General features: G+C 28.4%; 1 protein-coding gene across 1 annotated transcript in view; it reads left to right on the forward strand.

The window, feature by feature from the left end:
* Window positions 1–966: 966 nt before the first annotated feature.
* Window positions 967–20,144, forward strand: part of LOC111036895 (cGMP-dependent protein kinase, isozyme 2 forms cD4/T1/T3A/T3B) — a 123,416-nt gene continuing 104,238 nt past the window's right edge. Inside the window, exon 1 of the mRNA XM_022321109.1 lies at window positions 967–1,093. Within this exon, the coding sequence (XP_022176801.1) occupies window positions 982–1,093 (112 nt within the window). The 5' untranslated portion in view covers window positions 967–981. The remainder of the gene's footprint in view (window positions 1,094–20,144) is intronic.

Here is a 20,144-nt window from a genome sequence, read left to right on the forward strand (position 1 = left end):
AAAATATGGTTATCAACATAAACATTAGTTATATCATTGATTATAAATACTATCTAGTACACCTATATCAATTTTATATCTAAATGTACACCATCCATCAATATTTGAAAAATAGTTAGGTAAATTTAAAACAAGTGTATAGGTAGCTAGTAATATATTATAAATATTTATTTTTACTTTATTTTATTTTAAAACAATCAATCTGTAATATATAATTTGCATGTGTGTGGATGTATAATATATATATTTATTTTTGGCCTTAGAAGCGTGAAAAAAAAGAAGCGAATGGTGGATTATAGTTTGAAATGTTTGAATATTTTACAAAACATTTAATTACAATGAGGTTTTTCTAAGACTTGTACTATTTTTTTTTCAGTGAAATTTTGTAATTATATATCTAAGTATAACAAATAATTAATTGCAGTTATGGGAATGTAGTAAAAATGTAAATACACAACCTATATAATACACGTGTTATACTTTATAGATAAAATCAAAACTAAAAATAAATAAATTTCTGAGAGAAGGAGAATGAAAATATTATACTTTGAACACTTATTACACATGAAAATAAATGTCTACAAACTTAGTTTCTGTTTTAATATCAATTATCAGCATAATGAAATGAAAATTTAAGCTAATAATTTACTGATAATCAAAATAATATGTAGTTTTCAAGTAAAATATTGTTAATAATATTATGTTAGCTATAAAAATTAGCATACGAAAACTTATCATCTGTATACCTATAATTTGAATATGTATTAAATATAAGTTGACAAGCTAGGTCGATTTGTATATATAGTTATATTTCATAATACCTATAGTATATTTTTAGACCCAGTTGGGTTTTCTATATTATTAACACCTCATAGGTGTATCTAAATATTATAACATCATCTTTATTTCCTAAGGTTTTCTGTAATATGTTTCTAATTTTATAAATAATTTTAGGTCACAGGAATTTAATAATTCATCACAATGTTTGAGTGGGGGTCAAGGCTCCTCGGATTTTCATCTGACGATCTTTGTACAACTCGGCAACCGGGCAAAGGACTCTGGCTTTGCCGAATTAATTCAGATGAACAAATAAGTAAGTAACTAACAAATAATTTTTATTTATCATAAGAAACATGATTTGCATTCATCTTAACGTATTAGAATGAAACAATTAAAAGAACAATAGGCTGAAATATAATTGAGCATAATTTTGGAAATAATTGCAAACAGACAACAGCTTGAACGGTGAACTATATAATACCTATAATAATAATTGTTGACTTTTTGCTCATTGTGGGATTGTAGGATGGATGTATTACACCTACCTATATTATATCTACCTGTCAATATTTTTAAAATGCATCACACGTCAGCTGTGTATGAACATATTATAAAATTACGTTTACAGTAGTACGTCAGATGTGTGTATTTAGTGTGTATATAGTGTATGTTTTAAACAGAAAACAATAATTTAGACAAATAACAAATACGTGGCCGTATGAAATAATAAATTGTAAGCATCAGACTAACAATAATAACACGCGGCGCCTGTCAATGTAATCATTTAAAGACAATTTTCGCAATTAACAAGTTAAACTGTAATATAAATTCATTGTTTGACTACTCAAACCATTATATAGTGCACATTACACTATTATATTTGCTCGCGTTCGTCGGAGGATGTAAAAAATTACGCAATTTATTTTCATCGTCGCCTTCGTCCCTCAACGTTCTTATTATCGCACATTCGACATAACGACCTGCATGCTGCAGTTGAAAGTCGTAACATAATAATACAATACACGATATGCATATTATATATTTTGGTGTCTTGATAATATTATACACTTAAATTTGAGTTTACGCATGGTTTATAAATAATATATAATACATAACTGTAACATGTACATGTACTATACATAATATCTGCTCCTTGAACAGTTAGATTACAATTGAATTTTATACGCAGCTCGTCGGGCCTAATTCGCCGAAAAATAAGCGAGTAGTTGGTCCAAGTTCACCGATTTATTATTATACCAAAATAATAATGATTCGGAAAATTGAATTATTTTTGCCCACGAGTCCCCCATATATATCATAATATTATTATCTTGGTTTCCATGACACGCGCACCCACCCGAGTGTCGCCAGTCGTCTAAAAAATTTACATTTCCCAATTCAATTTCACCAACTCGGTAGTTGTGTAAATTAAAACATTGTCACAATCATCCGACAGATATTGGATAGACAATCTCATTATGTTATTATAATATCGTCGCACCCGTCCCTTTCACCCCTCCTCACTCGTCGGGGCGGCGGGCTGCGACAGGAAACGGATCCGCACCGCACACCACACAAACCGCAAACGCGCCAAGCCGTCTAACTTTTTACAATCTGGAAAATTGGTTTTCCCGTCTGCGACTGTGTATACTTTATATACTATAATATAGCTGTTGCCGCGCGGCGTTTGACTTAATCCGATTTGTTTTCTCGTTATATGTACGCGTGTGCATCAGACTCCAGTGCCGCCCAAGACTAACTTTTGATGAACAATAACGTCTATGTTTTCTCGGTATTTCACGGCCCCCGGCAATGCCGGATACGCAAATGTAATTCAATTTTTTTTGTACCTACATTTTTAAATTTTTCGTGTTGTTCCGACCCTTATTGATAAAAAAAAAAATAATAATAAAACAATACGAACCGTTCAATAGTAATTATTCGTTTTTTAATTTAAAGTTATTCTGAACACAAGACTTTCAGTTTTAGTATTTTTAGGTAGGTATAATAGGTATATATTATAAAAATTAAATCAAATATTAAGAAAAAATTAACATAATTTTGTATTAATACAAAAGTAATTTCACCGAATACATAGGATTATAATAAATACAATATTATAAAATACTGCAGTTATATAACTGAGAAATCGCTTTTGGGAAAATTAAAAAATGAATGAAACACTAAAAAAAGTTTAATTAAATATTCTTAATTTGTTTATTAAACATTATCGATAATTATAGGTTGGCACCAGGTACATATTATTTAACTAAAATTGTATCCACAAAATGCCACTCTATAAGTCTTCAAAATATAAGTTATTAAACAGATGTCTCAATTTTTTATTATACCTTCTAAAATAATATATATTTCGGATTAGATAATAACATTATTATATAATATTTATATTTGAAAAACATCACACAAAATATGGCCACGAGGGGGCTCATAAGAATGAAATGGTTTTCAAATGCTAGTATATACCCGATTATTTTGCAACTTACGAGTATGTATTCGTATAAAATTGAAAAGGTCTATTTAGAAATTTATTGGAGGGATTTCTAGACGGCCGTTATAGGAGTCAGTAGTCACGTACGCTCGCCCCCGCCCCCTTAACCATACCTGGAAACCTTTATATCCCACTTATACGTATAATAAAAAAACCTCCGAGCTCTGAAATGATTTCCTCCGTTCTTCAGAACGAATTCTCAGAATTGTTTATCGATAAGTAAGATTACATACCTTATATATAAACAATATACGCACATACAAATACAGCATATATAGCATTTTCTAGAATCAAAAAGCAATATCTCAAGGCGAATACAACCAATTCCAAGTGGTAATAAACTTCGCCTTCCTCTTTCGTTTAGAACAAGCGTATGTGGGGTTTACAATATTCGATCACAGCAAATATTGAGGAAAAATGATTGTTTGTATATGAAATATATCGAAGTAAAACAGATACCCTGTTATGTTTTATAAAGCTTGAATGTTCAATGAATAAAACTCTTTTATTTATAAAGTATATTAAACCAAAATAATGTTGGTGTTTCTATACGAATTTAATAATCCAATCCCAATGTGTAATATTACATTACCTATGTTTAATGTATTTATGTGAGTACCTATGTAAGTTATTTGAATCTATAATTCAAACATTACCGACGTCCGACATATATTAATAATAATTAATTATTGTGTGAAATTACTAACTCAAATTCAAACAAATAAATTGAAATACGTTGTATAAAATAGTTTTGTATTAAAACAAATTAATACCATAATTTATATTCAAATACAAACAAGAACACCAAACCAGAAGTAAACTGTATATATTATTAATTATTATATTTCTAGTAATTTTCTACTGATGTGGTTTATCTTTACACATATGTAATATGTATGTATATAATCGTTTATATTGTCTATAACTAGTATTAGAATTTGGAAGTAGTATAAGGTCCTTTATTTGGTACTGCCTATACATCCTATATTAATACAATTAGAAATTTAGAAACATCAGATGAGAAATTAATAAAAAATACCGCACCTGTACGAATAAAATATTTATTAGAACTTTTGTCTATGTTATTAGGAAATTATTTTATATTAAAAAAAAAAAAAATTATCCCTTATATATTGCAGTAATATTGGTAATAATATAGATTTGTTGTGCACAAAACTTTTAATTATTTCCTACGTTGGCCTATGGATTATTTAGACATAACCACATAGGTAAGTAATTATATTATATATAATTTAGAATATGTGCAATGTAAGTACCTAATATTATATTATGCACATCAATTATTGATTTTAAGTATAAATATGTTTATATTGAATAATTTATTTAAAAATACTAGTCATCCTACGCCTACCACCCGCACATGTATTTATCATTATTCATTAAGTATGTCGTTTGAAACTATACGTATGCATAATATATGGATTAAATCTCGACTATTTCAAAAGAAAAAAAATGTTTAACGGTTAATCAACAAACTGATGTTCGAACCAATTATATTATAACAACGTACCAGCAAAAAGTTTCAATATAAAACAAAAGAAGTCAATCCAAACAATAGAATACAATTAACAAAAACAAAAGATGTACAATATTCTAATTATAAATTCTACTTCGAGGATGTTTTAAGCGTGTAGATACCATATATGTAGTCGATAAACGACTGACCGAACGTGCAAAATCTTCAGAAGGACACTCGACCATTTAATTTTAATGACATCCATTTTTATTTTTCCATTGTCTTGGTATTGTTTCTTTCTATATGAAAAGTGTTTTATTCGAGCTGTTGATGGGTGAATTCAAAATAATTGTATCAATAATTTATACACTCATCCGTAACACACGGAATACATTTATAAAATACAATTGGAATTTTCTGTAATAATAATAATAATAATATTAATAAAATGTATTCAAGTGAAAAACGTAACTTGTTATGATATTCAATGATAATTTTAAAGACTGCCCTAAAACATATCTTTATATTAAAATCAAAAACCGGGAAATCTAATGAATATTTTATTTAGGTATTATATAATCGTCAAAAAAATTAAATGATGTTCACATTGTAGTATTTTATACGTATAACAATAAGTGTAAACTACATTTTAAAATAATCTTACGGCGTCATATACATTATTGGTATTAACAGAAATATCAACGACACTATCATTATTTAATTTGTGCTTTGGAAGGGAGGATACTATAATTTGGAGTAGGCTGTACGCTTACACCCCCAACCGTTCCCTTTATAAATTGCGCGTGTTCGTGTAATATAAATATAGTTATAATAAATTAATAAAATATGTATTATTATGTCATATAGTTATATTACAATAAATTATCCAATGCGTCATCGGCATGGATATTCATGTTGCAATCTACTTTTTTCGTTTATTATTATTTTTTTAAAAATTAATCCCTTTGATCAAAATACAAACATTTGTATTGCATCGCATACACTAAACAATTTACAATATTATGTATGAGGGTGTATGGCCCGATTTTTTTTTACAAACATTTTCTACGCATTTAATTTTTCATTGAACTGCAGAAAATGCAAACTTTTTAGATTTATGACCGAACGATATAATTTCAGACGACTCAAATAGACATTGTCAGGAACTCGTGTGTGCTCTAAAATTCAAAAGCATTTCATACACGATTGACTTGAATCCTATACGGTATCAAGTTACACCGTGGACCTTTTAGATATATTTTTTATTTTATAATCTTCCCGGGAAGAAATCATAAATAAATCATGTACATGCGTCATGTATGAATTCCCCCCAAGGGTGACCGACACAAAAGCGATTGGCCGGATCGGTTTACACACGCACGCGCGCTAGCCCTTAAGTAAGAAAAAACACTTCAGAATTTTATGGTCCGAAAACAAGTGTCACGGCAGCTTGATGACATTGTTTCTGGTGGCACTTTGAAATACTATCGTATGTGGGAAAATGGACTTTCACGAGGAAGTTACGAAATACAAAGGAGATGTTTTATAGATCTTTTACCACACGAAAGCCACATGCTTTGTAAAGTAATATATTATTTTCAGAACGTTTTGTCTTACACTAAAACTACCCTCAAAACTAATCCTATTTCCACTTTTATAATAATAAAGTACCAAACATTTTGAAGGCATCGAAAAACGGTTTATACTAATAATTTTAATGTAGGTACATGTATCTTTAATGATATAGTGTTATCTATTCTTTACTTTCAATAATATAACATTTATAGACTACATGGATTAAATAATATATTATCAATGTATCTATTAATATATTTAAACCTATATTTATCTATTTATTATATTATATTTATATACCTATATTATTATATGAGAGTAGTATTCTTTTTAATCTAATAACATTTTTTTAATGATCTTGTTAAAAAGTTTGTGTTCATAACTGAAAACGAATTTTCATGATAGATAATAAGAATAATATTATTGAAGACGTTATTAAAAAACACCTAACACCTGTATTTTTTCCCCACAAAGTACATTATAATTCAATATTTTTTCTATTAATTTCTTTTCAAGTAAACTTTTTTAATGAAATATCTTGAACAAAAGGGTTAAAAAATGGTTAGTGTTAAAAACTCATTAGTATGGTAAATAGATATATTTTCCATTAAATAAAGTGCTATGTCACTTCAAATATTTTGAGATTAGATAGGCGTACAACGTTTATAACATAGTACCTATACACTAACAATGTATGCTATATATATAATTTAGTACCTACGTCCTACGTGGTACATATATAGTATAAAATTAAAACTGTCAAGCCGATAATATAGTCATTCAATTATAGCACCAGGTACCTGGTAAATATATGAAATTGAACCACATTTTACGGTGTATATTGTTAAGAAAAAAATTTATGAAATATAGAAGTAAATAAATGGACGTTGCAACAACTTACCTATCCCTTAGTGATTTTTGAATTTTAACATTTTGAATTAAACTTTTGTAAATATTAAGTATGCGGTTCATCGGTTGAATCCTATAATTTTACGTTGACAATAATATTTTTAATAGTTTATATCCTGTTATACTTACAATTTATTACCAAATGCCAGCAGAATTAAGCCTGAAATTAATACATCATAGATTTATATTGTACAAGAAGAAATTCGTTAGTAAAAAAAACTTATGAGTCGTAGTTGCGCGCCGGCAAAATATATCCAATTACAATTACACGTTATTATACATACCAAAATACCACATACATATACCTTTACGCATGTTGATTGACAAAATCCGATGATACTATTACATATTATACCCTATATATATATACACCAATGTAGCATGTGATCTCTCACTTCCCCTCTACATGCAGTACAACTTCATTATAAAACCACAGACATCCCTCGACTTCAATATAACGTACAGTTGATCGAATTTTTAACCCCTTTTCGAGATTATACATTACATTATTACCGCTATTATTATTGTTACATACACGTCTTTATTCATTACGGCTTTGGCGACCCTCTACCCCCGGCGGGTTGTTGACAATAATTATTCGGACGGGTCGCCGCCAGCCATCTGTCGCCATAATAGTATGTATAATACTGCAGCCGCACTGCAAGTAACAGTAGCAGCAGCAGTATTGTAACGGTAAATACATAAGTTACCCCTCCCCCTACCTTTTGCGCCGAGGAGAGGATTTCAGGGGAAAAAATTTTTAAAAAAAAACAACAAAATAATAATAATAATAAAAATGAATCTAACCGTTTTGTTTGCAACGTTTGGTCGCGTTATGTAAATATTTGAACCGCTTATATTTCCATCATAAAACTATACACATTACATGCTGCTGAACCGCCGACGCGGGTAATGAGACGGGCGCGCAAGGGGAGACGCTTGTTCAAACGCCAATTTAATGGAGTAAGCGCATGATGTATAATGTAAGGTACCTATGTATCGTAAAATATATACATATTATTTGTGATATACGGCCGAGCAGTGATATCTGAAGATATTATAATATAGTTCGTTCCCCGTTAAACACGGCATAATCGGTATGTCAACAATGTCAACATGCCAATAAACGAACGAGTTTTAGAACAACTATACCTTGGTAGCCTGCAGGTATAGGTAGGGTATACACATACTCAATAAAGTATACTATCGCACATAGTACATACCCACCTATGTTTCTTATGAAAAAAAAAGGTTCAGACCGCGCATGTATATAAAACAATCAAATGTTATTTGCACACAAATATCCGGATCAAAAGTTTTTATGAAAAAAGTGTATTTACTATAAAGTGTATATAATATTAAAACGATACAATTATTCCGTACCCATTAATTCGTATGATATGAATGTTACTGCTATAATATGTAGTTATAAAGTGTACCTATACAATGTAGTCTAAGAACTAAATTTAAAGGTCAATCTATATAATGTAGTGTCCATCACACGCGTTAAAAGTATTGCACAGCAACTAGACATTTATTATTTACTTTATTATTGTTTATTATTTATTTTTATTATTATCTTCGTCATCAAAAATAATACAAGATCCCGATGACGGTCGGTGGATGAATTATGTATTCCACAAAACAAAAAAATTACCTACTATTTCTATGTTGCAGAAACAGATAGGTTTCCTTGTAGCCTGTAAGAACCTACGTTATGTTAACTCTATTCTAAACATCCATAAATATGTTTTTTAATGGGAAAACTATTATATTATTATGATTTAATTTATGTTTAAATTTAAAAACAAAATTAATTCAAATAATAGAGAACTTCAAATGTTTATTGAATTATTTAAATATTATATGCCATAGTTGAAAGAAAAATCGGTAGAAACATAATATGAGAAATATTCTCTAAAAGTTTTGAGGTAATTATTAATACCACCAAATAACAATTAGGTATTTAAAGATATAAACATAATATAGTATTATAAAATATATTAAGATTTTCGATACCAACTAGTTTAATCGAATGGATACCGTACCTATATACATTCAAGGGCGCCCGCAGAAATATAAGAAAGGGAAGAGGGGATAAATTAAAAAATCTAATACTATTTTTTTTGTTTTACCAGTGATAAAATGATTAATAGTAATTAACGTAGCCGAGGGGCCATGACCCCCCCCCCCAGGTGCCCCCCTGCGGGTGCCTATGTATACATTTTTAATTGCTAAGTAATCAAAATATTTTATCAAATGGAAAATAAAATAGTATGTAGATCATTGATGTACATATACAAAAAGCCAGTAAAATATAATAATAATTTAATATCTTATAACGTGTTAATAAATTATATAAAATAAAACTACTCATCAGGGTTCAAATTAATTTTTTTCCTTTTAAATTTAAACTATCAATTTTTATTTTTTGAATTTATACCGTTATTTCAGATTCTAACATTATGATTAAACTGATATAGTGCCGAAATCTAAAGACATTAGAAATATAACTAAATAACATACAAATTTCGGTATTTAGTAATTAAGTTAATTAAAGAATTATTTTGGTTAAGATTTTTTGAAGCCATGGCTTATAACCATTGCTAAATTACCTATAGTGTTACAAAATAATCTTTATAATTAGTTACCTATTGTAATTTTGATATAGTGACTTATACGAACACTATAAAAAATACGTCGATATTTCGGAGTTTGGAGTTTTGGACTGACATTATAAAATATGTACATTTATCTACTATACAAGGTAATTTTTTCAGCATGCTCACCCCCTTTTTTAATTTTCCAGTCAAATTCTGATTTTTTAAATTGTTAAGTAGACTTATTAAGACCATATTTTCAAATTTAGAATATTTTTGGTACTACTTAAGAAGCATCTTGTGGCGATACAAACTTCTGTTTTTCAAATGAAAACCCCCCTTTTTACTGAAAATTATTTAGAGCATAATTTTTTGAAAATGTTGATGTATTTAAATCAAAATTCTAATGAGGAATTTCCGAGTTGTTAAAATGTTTATTCTTAGGGTAATAATCCTCAAAAATGGTTGTTTAAAAATAAAAAAGATGTGATATATTATGTTAGATGTAGTATTTATTATACTTGGGCCACTTTTACAAATCACTTATACATTAATAAATCAATAGTAATTGCTAACTTTTTAAATTCGTGTAAGCCTATCTTCTCAACCTGTTACCATAAACATATTGTCCTTAAAAAACAAAGTTACATAAATCAAAAACTATATACTAGCGTCTAGCTTGAATTTTGATTTAGATACATCTCAATTCTCAAAAAAAATATCTGCTTAATAATTAAAAACGAAGAAAGACTGGTTTCTGTTTGAAAAACTGAATTTTGTATTGTCATAGGATCATCATTAAGTGGTACGAAAAATTTTAATGATTCGAAAAAATTCTTCAAGTGTATTTAAAAATTCCAAAAATCTGAATTTTAATACAATATGCATAATTTAAGCATACAAATAATATGGGCGTACTTAAAAATCACCCTGTATGGCTATCCTAGTTTTTTTTAAGTCGCATATTAATAAATATTTCATTTATTTAGAACAAGACGTGTTTCTGATTACGTAATCTGTTTGTGCTACTTCTGTTTCCATTTCAATTTTAAAATATGTAGAACTTTAAAAGTAAATAACACTTGCTTTTCCATAATATAATATTTTGAAGTTAGCAATCACGCAATACTAAGAGTTTTAGAATATTTTCCCTGTGGTTAAAATTTTAAATAAATATTATTAAATAATGTGAGTATGCAGGAAATAAAAGTATAACCTGTATAAGTGTATACACAAACTTAAAGTTATGTTATAAAAGTTATAACTTATAAGTAAATACATCATTTTACAATCTAATGTTTTTATTATTATATACTAATAGTAACTGTACTTTAATAATAATTAATAATTAATATTACACCTATATGAAATTTTATTTTTACTTTATTTCAAAATGTAATTATTCTATTTGTTTTTACTTATTTCTGAGATGAAATCAACGCAATATATAACGATTATCTTCTACATTGTTCTATGTACGTGTACCTGTCGTGGTTTTAACGTAACTATACTTACGTTACTAATATGTGTGCTATAATATACATGTAATTTATTATTAACCCCATAAGAGATCGAAATATGATGTAAAAATTTAAGTGTTAAATGTTCCCTTATTCTTTAGGCTTAGAGTTATTTTCGTGTCGTAATGATAACACTTTTTTTCGAACTAGGTTTCGGATTTCTCCCTGTCCATGCGTATTAGGCTAATGCTATATAATATGACTTGTCACCGAAAATCTGTAACGATGTACTTTGGGACTGATTGGCATCGGCAATATTTAATCCAGAAAATGATTACTTCGATTTGACCGAAGTTTTATCGTTACTAATTGGATTGGTTCGTGAGCGTCAAAAGGAGTTGATGGTAACCACATATTCTCACTCTATCATCCCTTGTCCATCGAGAGTGTCTCACGTGTACAGCACTCTCTGTCAGATTTATATTAACCGACGGCGGGGTAGTGTTGGCAGTCCAAGAACAAACCCGATTACGTTGTCATCACGACGGCTTAAGCGAAGCCAAAAACACATAACGATGTTATGGGGACGACGAAGGTGCATTGCAGGGTGGAGACGGCCGTACAAGGGAGGAGGAGAAAGGTTTTCCGCGCGCGGTGGCATAACGCACTTATACCAGCCAATCAACGTGGCGGACACCCTATGCATGTGTGTACGCGCACTTTGAAGGGGCAGAGGGTCATAACAAAATTCTATAAGTCACAATTCTCGGCAATCACTGACTTAAGGTAGATAACAACATTACCGTTTCGGATTGTTGGTGAACAAAATGAAAAAGCACTGCCACATAATAATTGATACATGGGTTTCTCGACTTTATTTTTTCCTTTTCAATTTACCACAAAAATAGTTAATGTGTAACATTGTTATAACAGACGTCGTGTACTCGTGTAAGTACCTGTGTCTTGAGTTATACGTAGGTTAGGTTATGCACTTACACTCTACGACTACGTTATACCTATACTTGTATATTATATAATAAATGTGTTTAATAATAAAGAAAATACACTGAATTTTACTTAAAACCTTACAACTAACAACCTATGTACGCACGTTGCACACCACTGCTTTTATCGTATAGAAAGCTAAAGTGAGAATAATATGATTTTATCGTATAAAAAAGTGTCCTATGAATATTCATTAATTTAAAGTGAGGTGTTAGTAATGAAAAATAAACTGTTCTGTCACTTTAAGTTAGATCGTTATTGAAAAGACAACTACAGTGTGTACTATACACATTGCGTGTAGTCAATATGCGTAAAATGTTTTTTTTTATAAGAAATTATAGGTTAATTAAAAACTTTAACTGAATTATTATAATATTATTGTTGTGTAAAGTAAAATAAATGTGCTTAAAATTATACAATTATTAACGAAAAATATGTAGGAACTAATTAATGTTTATTTAATGAAATATACTTCATAACACCTATAGGTATTGTATTTTAGGAAGAATAAGCAAAATATCAAAGAAAATATGTGGGTACAATTATTAGTATTTTGTAATTAAAATATATGTATTAAAAGATTAAAATGACATTATTTACTTTTATACTCAGTATTCGCATGCATATCTTCCATATATTTAGGATAGAAAAAATATTTTTATACATTTTTTTCTTAAAAATCGTTTTACGTTTGAACTAATAAAAAATATACAGTCTTCACGAATTAAGAGGTCTATTAATAAAATGAAACAATTTTTCATTTTTGAAAAAAGAAAACAATATAATATTGGCTTTACAATGATGGTTTTTTTTTCTACGGACTATCTGTTTCGTAGTATCTATTTTAATACAGCTGTAAAAGTTGTGTATAGAAAATGTATAACACTATTAATAAGAAATTGTGCACGGTAATTTAGTCCAATGCTATTACAATGAAAAGCGTAAGGGAAACTATAACTAAAAGAAAATGAGAAAATCATGGACATCTCAGCATGAAGTGGTTCCATTTTATTACCATTTTACGATTATATTAAATGCTCAATGTACATTGCTTCCAAAACAATACTCATAAGTTATAAATAGAAGGCAAAATTATTAAAAATCACTGGTTTATACATTTTTAAATTTAAATTTATATAAAATAAAAATACTTTATACTATATTAACCTTATGAATTTTCTGTATAGGAACATATATTATGAATTATTATTACTAATAATTTTCTAAAAATACATGATAATTTCAAAAGTCCATATTTTAAAAACCCCAGTTGGAATATCGCGTGGAAACACTATTTATTTTCTATTTATTTTACGACAAAAGTTGTGAACAAATAAAAAGTACATCGTTACACGGTTCATTGGTTTTTGGAAGAGCAGCGGATACAAATTTCAAATTCAAATCATCATAAAACCAATTGGTTCTCTGCACATGTAAATCCAATATAGTATATATTCCCTTGTCAAATACACTTCTTTCACCACCGATGTCATTGTTTTACAGCTCGGCAGGGTGGCTATTACAAAGTGTTGTGTTGGTCTATACGACCATTGTAGTTGTCACGTCGGCTGTGTAAATGGTTTACTTTTCGGAGCACACGGTGCGCTAAACAAAACTAACCCCTGGGGATATTGTGCACCCAAAGTGGTCTCATATACAGTGCATAGAGGCTATTACTGTATAAGCGTCAAACCGGAAAATAACATACACACAAACTTTAATTGACTTAAACAACAGTAGGTAGTTGAAGTGACAATGCGTTGAAAACCAAGTTATACAAACCTCATTGATACAGAAATACAGAATAGATATGGAGGATAATATTGTAAAAACTCGCACAATGCATATATATTTTGCCCATATTATCTGTTAGATATGAAATAAAAAAATGTAAGCGAGTGTAATATCCTGCACACGCTGCGGCGTATCCAGAAGGGTACCTACCACATAGTGTTCTGTGGACGCTTGACGTATAACGTTATACGTTGTTCGACTGTGTAATACATAACCATGTTCTAAAATTATTATGAAGGTTGCTGCAAAAGTTTAAAATGTCATATACCCCCGTGGTATCAGCTAGCACGCCAAACATATGAAGGATCCTAGTTGAGCCTCTACTATACGTATAACAATAATTATTATACACTCCAAAGTAAAATCCTGCCTACCGCTACATTATAATTTATGGCTATTATAGTTATAGTATAGTTGTACAGGGATGAGCAATGAGCATGCGTATACATATGGAAAAAAAACTTAAAAAATGCTTCCATGCCACAAAAATTTTAATTAATGCACTTCATTTTCTTTTTTTTTTTAAACAATTTGTAAACCAAAAATATATTTTTTATTAAATTCAAACAAAAGTTGTAGGACTGCACATTTTTAAGTGTTCTACGTGGACATTAATCTGAAAAAAGTATTATTCGCTAGTCGTCGTTATTCGTAATTTTGATTTTGATACCTTATGGATCCGTTTGAAAAATTACGAATAAAAATTAATAATATTCGATTAAGTAAACCTAGTATGGTGTTAAGGTTAGAGTTAAAAACACTCGATCAATACAAATCTTAAAATTTTAAATTAACAAAACCCCTAATGGTATTATTAAATGCCCTTAAAATCCAAACATGTTTAACAATGTGTAAAAAAAAAAAAGTAAAGTAAAACTTCTTATACGTATAGGTACAGAACGGTCATCGCCTAGCTTTGGAAAATAACACAAATTGCGTCAAAATCCGTTAATGTCGTATTTCTATGTGTCAACATTTTTCAAACCAACTGTGGCTATGTAGAATGGATAGTCGTAGATATAAGATGACGTAAGACGTGCTACATTTAAACAATTTAATATTTTTAAAATATTATATTGTACATATTATTATCTTTATTTATATGAGTAATGAATAGGTAAAATTAAATTTTCTTTTAAAAGGTATTACATAAACACAAAGTTATTAAGTATGTAGATAAAAATATACTTGGTATTATAATATAGTTTAACTGTATTTAGTTTCGTAATTGTCGAACTATAATGGTTATAGCTGACAGTTCTAAAATAAAATAAAATAAAACTGTATTTACTACTTTTATTTAATATTTAAGTTTCTAACTAACCATACATAAGTCTATACATAATAGTTTCTTATGTTATCTTCGTTGCTATTTAGTTATATGATAATACACCATATTTTACCATTTTGATGCCACATTGAAAAATAAATATTAAAAAATGTAGTAGTGAGTAATAAAATGCATTATGTTACTCATGTACATACACTGTATTTAGTTTATTGAAAACTAGTTTAGAATGACATTTGAAAAATCGAAATGTTGGTGCATAATATATTAATATGTACACTGCATATTTCATTTATGCATCATACTAATTTTATTTTTATAATATTTACATAATATACCAAACTATAAAGTATATAAATACGCGGTATGCCGCTTCTAAATATAAAATACTGCAATTTCAATATTACATAAGTTTTAAAAAAGTTTACATTTGATTCGAAGTTGATGAATATCACGAATCTTGAGTGAAACACAAATAAAGTTTAGAACTAATTTGAAATAAAACATACTAAGTACGTAATGTAATAACTAATAAGCAAATAATATTTTCACGTTGATATAGAGTAATATAAACTATATGTAATCGATAAACAATAACAAAAAGTAACATATTCATTTTAAATATCGTGAGTCAAAATATATTAAGTATATAGTTGTTTTAAAAAGAACGTTGAGAATACAGACATATATATTGCATTACCTGCATATAGGTACAAAATATAAAACGTATAAATATACAATATAAATGTGTAAGTTATATATATTATATATACTCGTATATAATTTTATATTCTGATATTTATATGATATAGTTTTATGCTACCGGATTTGATTGATATAACAGTTTTACCCTAAAACATTTAGTTGAACAATTTTTACGGAAAACTGAATTGGTAGAAAGTACCTTCTACCTACCGACCTATAATATATATATTTTTTTTAGCCTTTTCAAATTCAATTTCAAGCGGCGTACATTTAAGTGTATAATATTCTTTTGGGCGAAACGAATACGATCGCGACGGTCCCAAAGGTCCCGTAAATGGCGATGTATAGCGGTGCCGTCGTGATCCTGACACCGACATTAGTTACCACCGCCTTTAATGCTCCTCGGGCTTATTTTCCTCCTGTCTGCCATCGTATACCTCACGCCCTGCAGGGATAGCCATAAACTCGGTAACCTAGCCTTGCGTTGCTGTACTCTTATGCAAATCCGAATTTGTCCCTCAACCCCCCCGGCCAGGGGCGGGTCATCTAAAATCGCATTAGGGTTCTTTACGGTAAAATTATGTACCTCCTATCCATGCAGTGTAAATGATTGGGTCATTTAAGGGAATATTATTTTTTTGCTTTCTATTTATTTACATTATCTAACAGTCTACCGATATGCGGGGCACGTGTATTTCGTTATTGTTAAACTGAAGAACTTCATAATATTAGGAGCCTAGGGGTACAGCCATACCTAGGTACTATAAACATGTAGTTTATATAGTGAATGCCAATTACAAATTAAATTTCGTTTCGGCCAACGTTTTATACCAACACACATTTTATTATAATTTTATTTAAATTGATTATTTATGGAACTTGATGGATTTCAATATTTCATAAAGGTATGTAATTAGATTAAGTAGGAACTGAATATTTTAAATAAATATCGATATTTTGGGATGGATTAATTTGTAATAATTGTATTACTTATACAAATATATTGCATTAAACAAATTGTTTTAAAAAAGGAATCACACTATCTCAAATCAACTTTTAAACAACTTAAAATATTTACATTTATATAGGTATGTTACGAAATTACTCCTTTACGGATATTAATAAGAAAATGGCGTGGGGGCTAATCAAAAACTTTTCCTTGGTAAATATATATACAGAAATAAATACCAATAAAAAACAATTACTGAAGTACATAATTATCTCACATGCGTCATCATAAATATTTGACATTATTATTTTTGATACAAAGTATATTTTGCGTACAACGCAACATAATAAACATAAGTAATTTGTTAAACCACGTGGGTAGAATTATTCAAAAAGTAAAACTTGTTTTATCTAAATTAACCTTATTTAACAAATGATTGATAAACATAAACACAATTAACGAACAAATATTAAGCAACAATCACACACACATACATTACCTATCCATAATGATAATAATATTGTTTAAGATAATACATTTATATAAATACAATTTTAGTGATGAACATTTTTATAACTGTAGTTGTTATTAACTTATTATTTAGGTAACGATTTTCAAAGTAGAGCTTAGGGTATCGATTTGTATACAAGTAAAGATTTTTGAAACATTTTAGAGAAAAACGGAAAATCCGTAAAAAAAACTATCTATATTAAGCTTTTAAATATATACCTTTATATTTTCTAATGGACATTCTACAAACGATCATATTATAAACTAATTTTTATTGAATAATGGCTTCAACTTCTAAGTCTACTAGGTCATTACAGTCTTAATATTTTAAACTATAGATAGGTTCCTTATTTTAATTTAATTTGATTGATTATGGTTTGCGTCTTTGTTTTAATATTTGTTGAACATAACAATTATTAGGTAAATATTTGGCATCAATGATTTTAAAAAGCCAAATACCTACTATAGGTAATTATACGAAAAAAAACTCAAATTAAATACTTATAATTTATTTAATTTATTTAATGGATCGCTTATTACCCACCTACAATTAATTAAGAATCTACACGCTGTTCTGTAATATGTATATTTTTCTAGTTATAATTAGGTTACAATTTAATAAATGTATATTATGTACTTTGTTATCTTAAAAATAAATATTTTTAAATTTTAAAATACTCATAAGCTGCAGTCATAACTTATTTCAAAATTAAAATATCGAAAAAATCCTAAAGGAGACCCTAAATAATATTATAACTTTTGAGTTGTGTAATATATTAATTTACTATAATATTAAAATTATATATAAATAAACATAAGTGTCATCGGTGGGTGGCTTCTTAGCTCATAATTTCATGTTTTTTTATTGTGTCTCAGCTCATACTCTTATTGTGCCGATTGTGTACAGATTGTGTATTACTAATAAAGAAAAAAAAAAAAAAAATATATATAAATAATAACTGCACTACTGTATAGGGGGTAAATGGGTTATTCTGAACGTAAAAATTTGCTATGCTATACATAAGTGACATAGCGATAACCTAGTAAGTGGCATGTGGGTATGACGTCCTTTTAGAACATATATCTACTTATAAAAATAAATACATATTTCATAATTATCAATTTAAAACTATAATATGCAAAGACTAAGTTTATGTCTTGAGTTTTCGTCCTCCATTTTACTTCCGATAAATAGATCTATGCAGGGGCGTCACTGAGTTATGTCCTTTTACCTGTATACAATGAGAATAAATATACTAATATAGAGTTTATCATAATATATTATCATTTTATCATATGAGGCTATTCAATCAAATCGTAACACAAAATGAAGTAATAAGGAAAAGTGTACAATAACTATAATGTTGAAGATCGAAAGAAGTATCGAAAATACAAAAATCAATACCTATTAATAACAATAATAATATTTTATGACTAAGACACATAAACAGATATAACTAAAATCAACATGAAATATTAATTGTAGCTTTTGTATATATGGCATATGGATCAATGAGAACATATAACTTAATGTTATAACATAACAATATTAGGTCTCTGTAAATAAGCTAGATTTAAAAACTGTACAGTGCACACGAACCAAATTAAAAGAGTGAGAACGCTTTTGTACGATGCTCTTAAATAATAAATAGTCCGCTAATCTCGATCAACGTCCAATGTTCACCGACTTATCTGGTAAGACGCACTCATGCGTTTTCATTATTCCTTATTACTTTTAACCTAATTCACTAGGTATGTATTAGGTGGTAGTGTGGTACTATTAATTGTATTAGTTATTACTTATTAGATATTATTAAATTACAATATGTACTTAAATTAGCCATTCGATTCATATCATAAAAATAAGTTTACAATGTTGAATGAATACTTTGTTTTTTTAACAACATTATAATAATATATTTCGTTATTTTAAAACATAAATTTATTTTATTATAAATAAAATTTAACATTTATTAATGAATATCCATTATATAATCTTAAGTCAAAAACATACTGAAATAGTTGAAACAAATTTGCAATACATGTTTAACATTATATTAGTATGTATAGGTATTGGTATATTAATAACGATGGTGATAACCACGTCGTTGTGCAGACAACACAAGTGGCGATAAACGGACATATATACAATACGTGTAATATAAGGGCACAAGGTTATTCTGTATACTTAGGTATAATACAATTAATTATGGGCCATAGCACTTAAAGACTAAAATACTAAAAGGTGAAACAACATTGAAAAATTGCTTTTTGGGAAAATGAGTAAAATAATGCAATTCTACGTTTTTCTACGAAAAACTTATGAGCGTGAAATAGGCCCGCCACGTAAATTAAATAAATCTAAAACATTCTGAGCATACAGCAAATTAAGCATAAACCTGTTTTTTAATGTAAAAATCTACAGGTATTATACAAATAGATCGAAAAAGCTGCTTAAAAATGTTACGTTGGAAGGTAGTGTGAGTTGAGAGGCAATATTAATATACCAACAATATAAAGGAAATGATGTGATTATAATTTATATTTTATAACCGTAAATATGTATAAATAATAACAAACTGT

The sequence above is a fragment of the Myzus persicae genome, unplaced genomic scaffold, assembly GCF_001856785.1.
Source record: "Myzus persicae strain clone G006 unplaced genomic scaffold, MPER_G0061.0, whole genome shotgun sequence".
In the NCBI taxonomy this organism is placed as follows: domain Eukaryota; kingdom Metazoa; phylum Arthropoda; class Insecta; order Hemiptera; family Aphididae; genus Myzus; species Myzus persicae.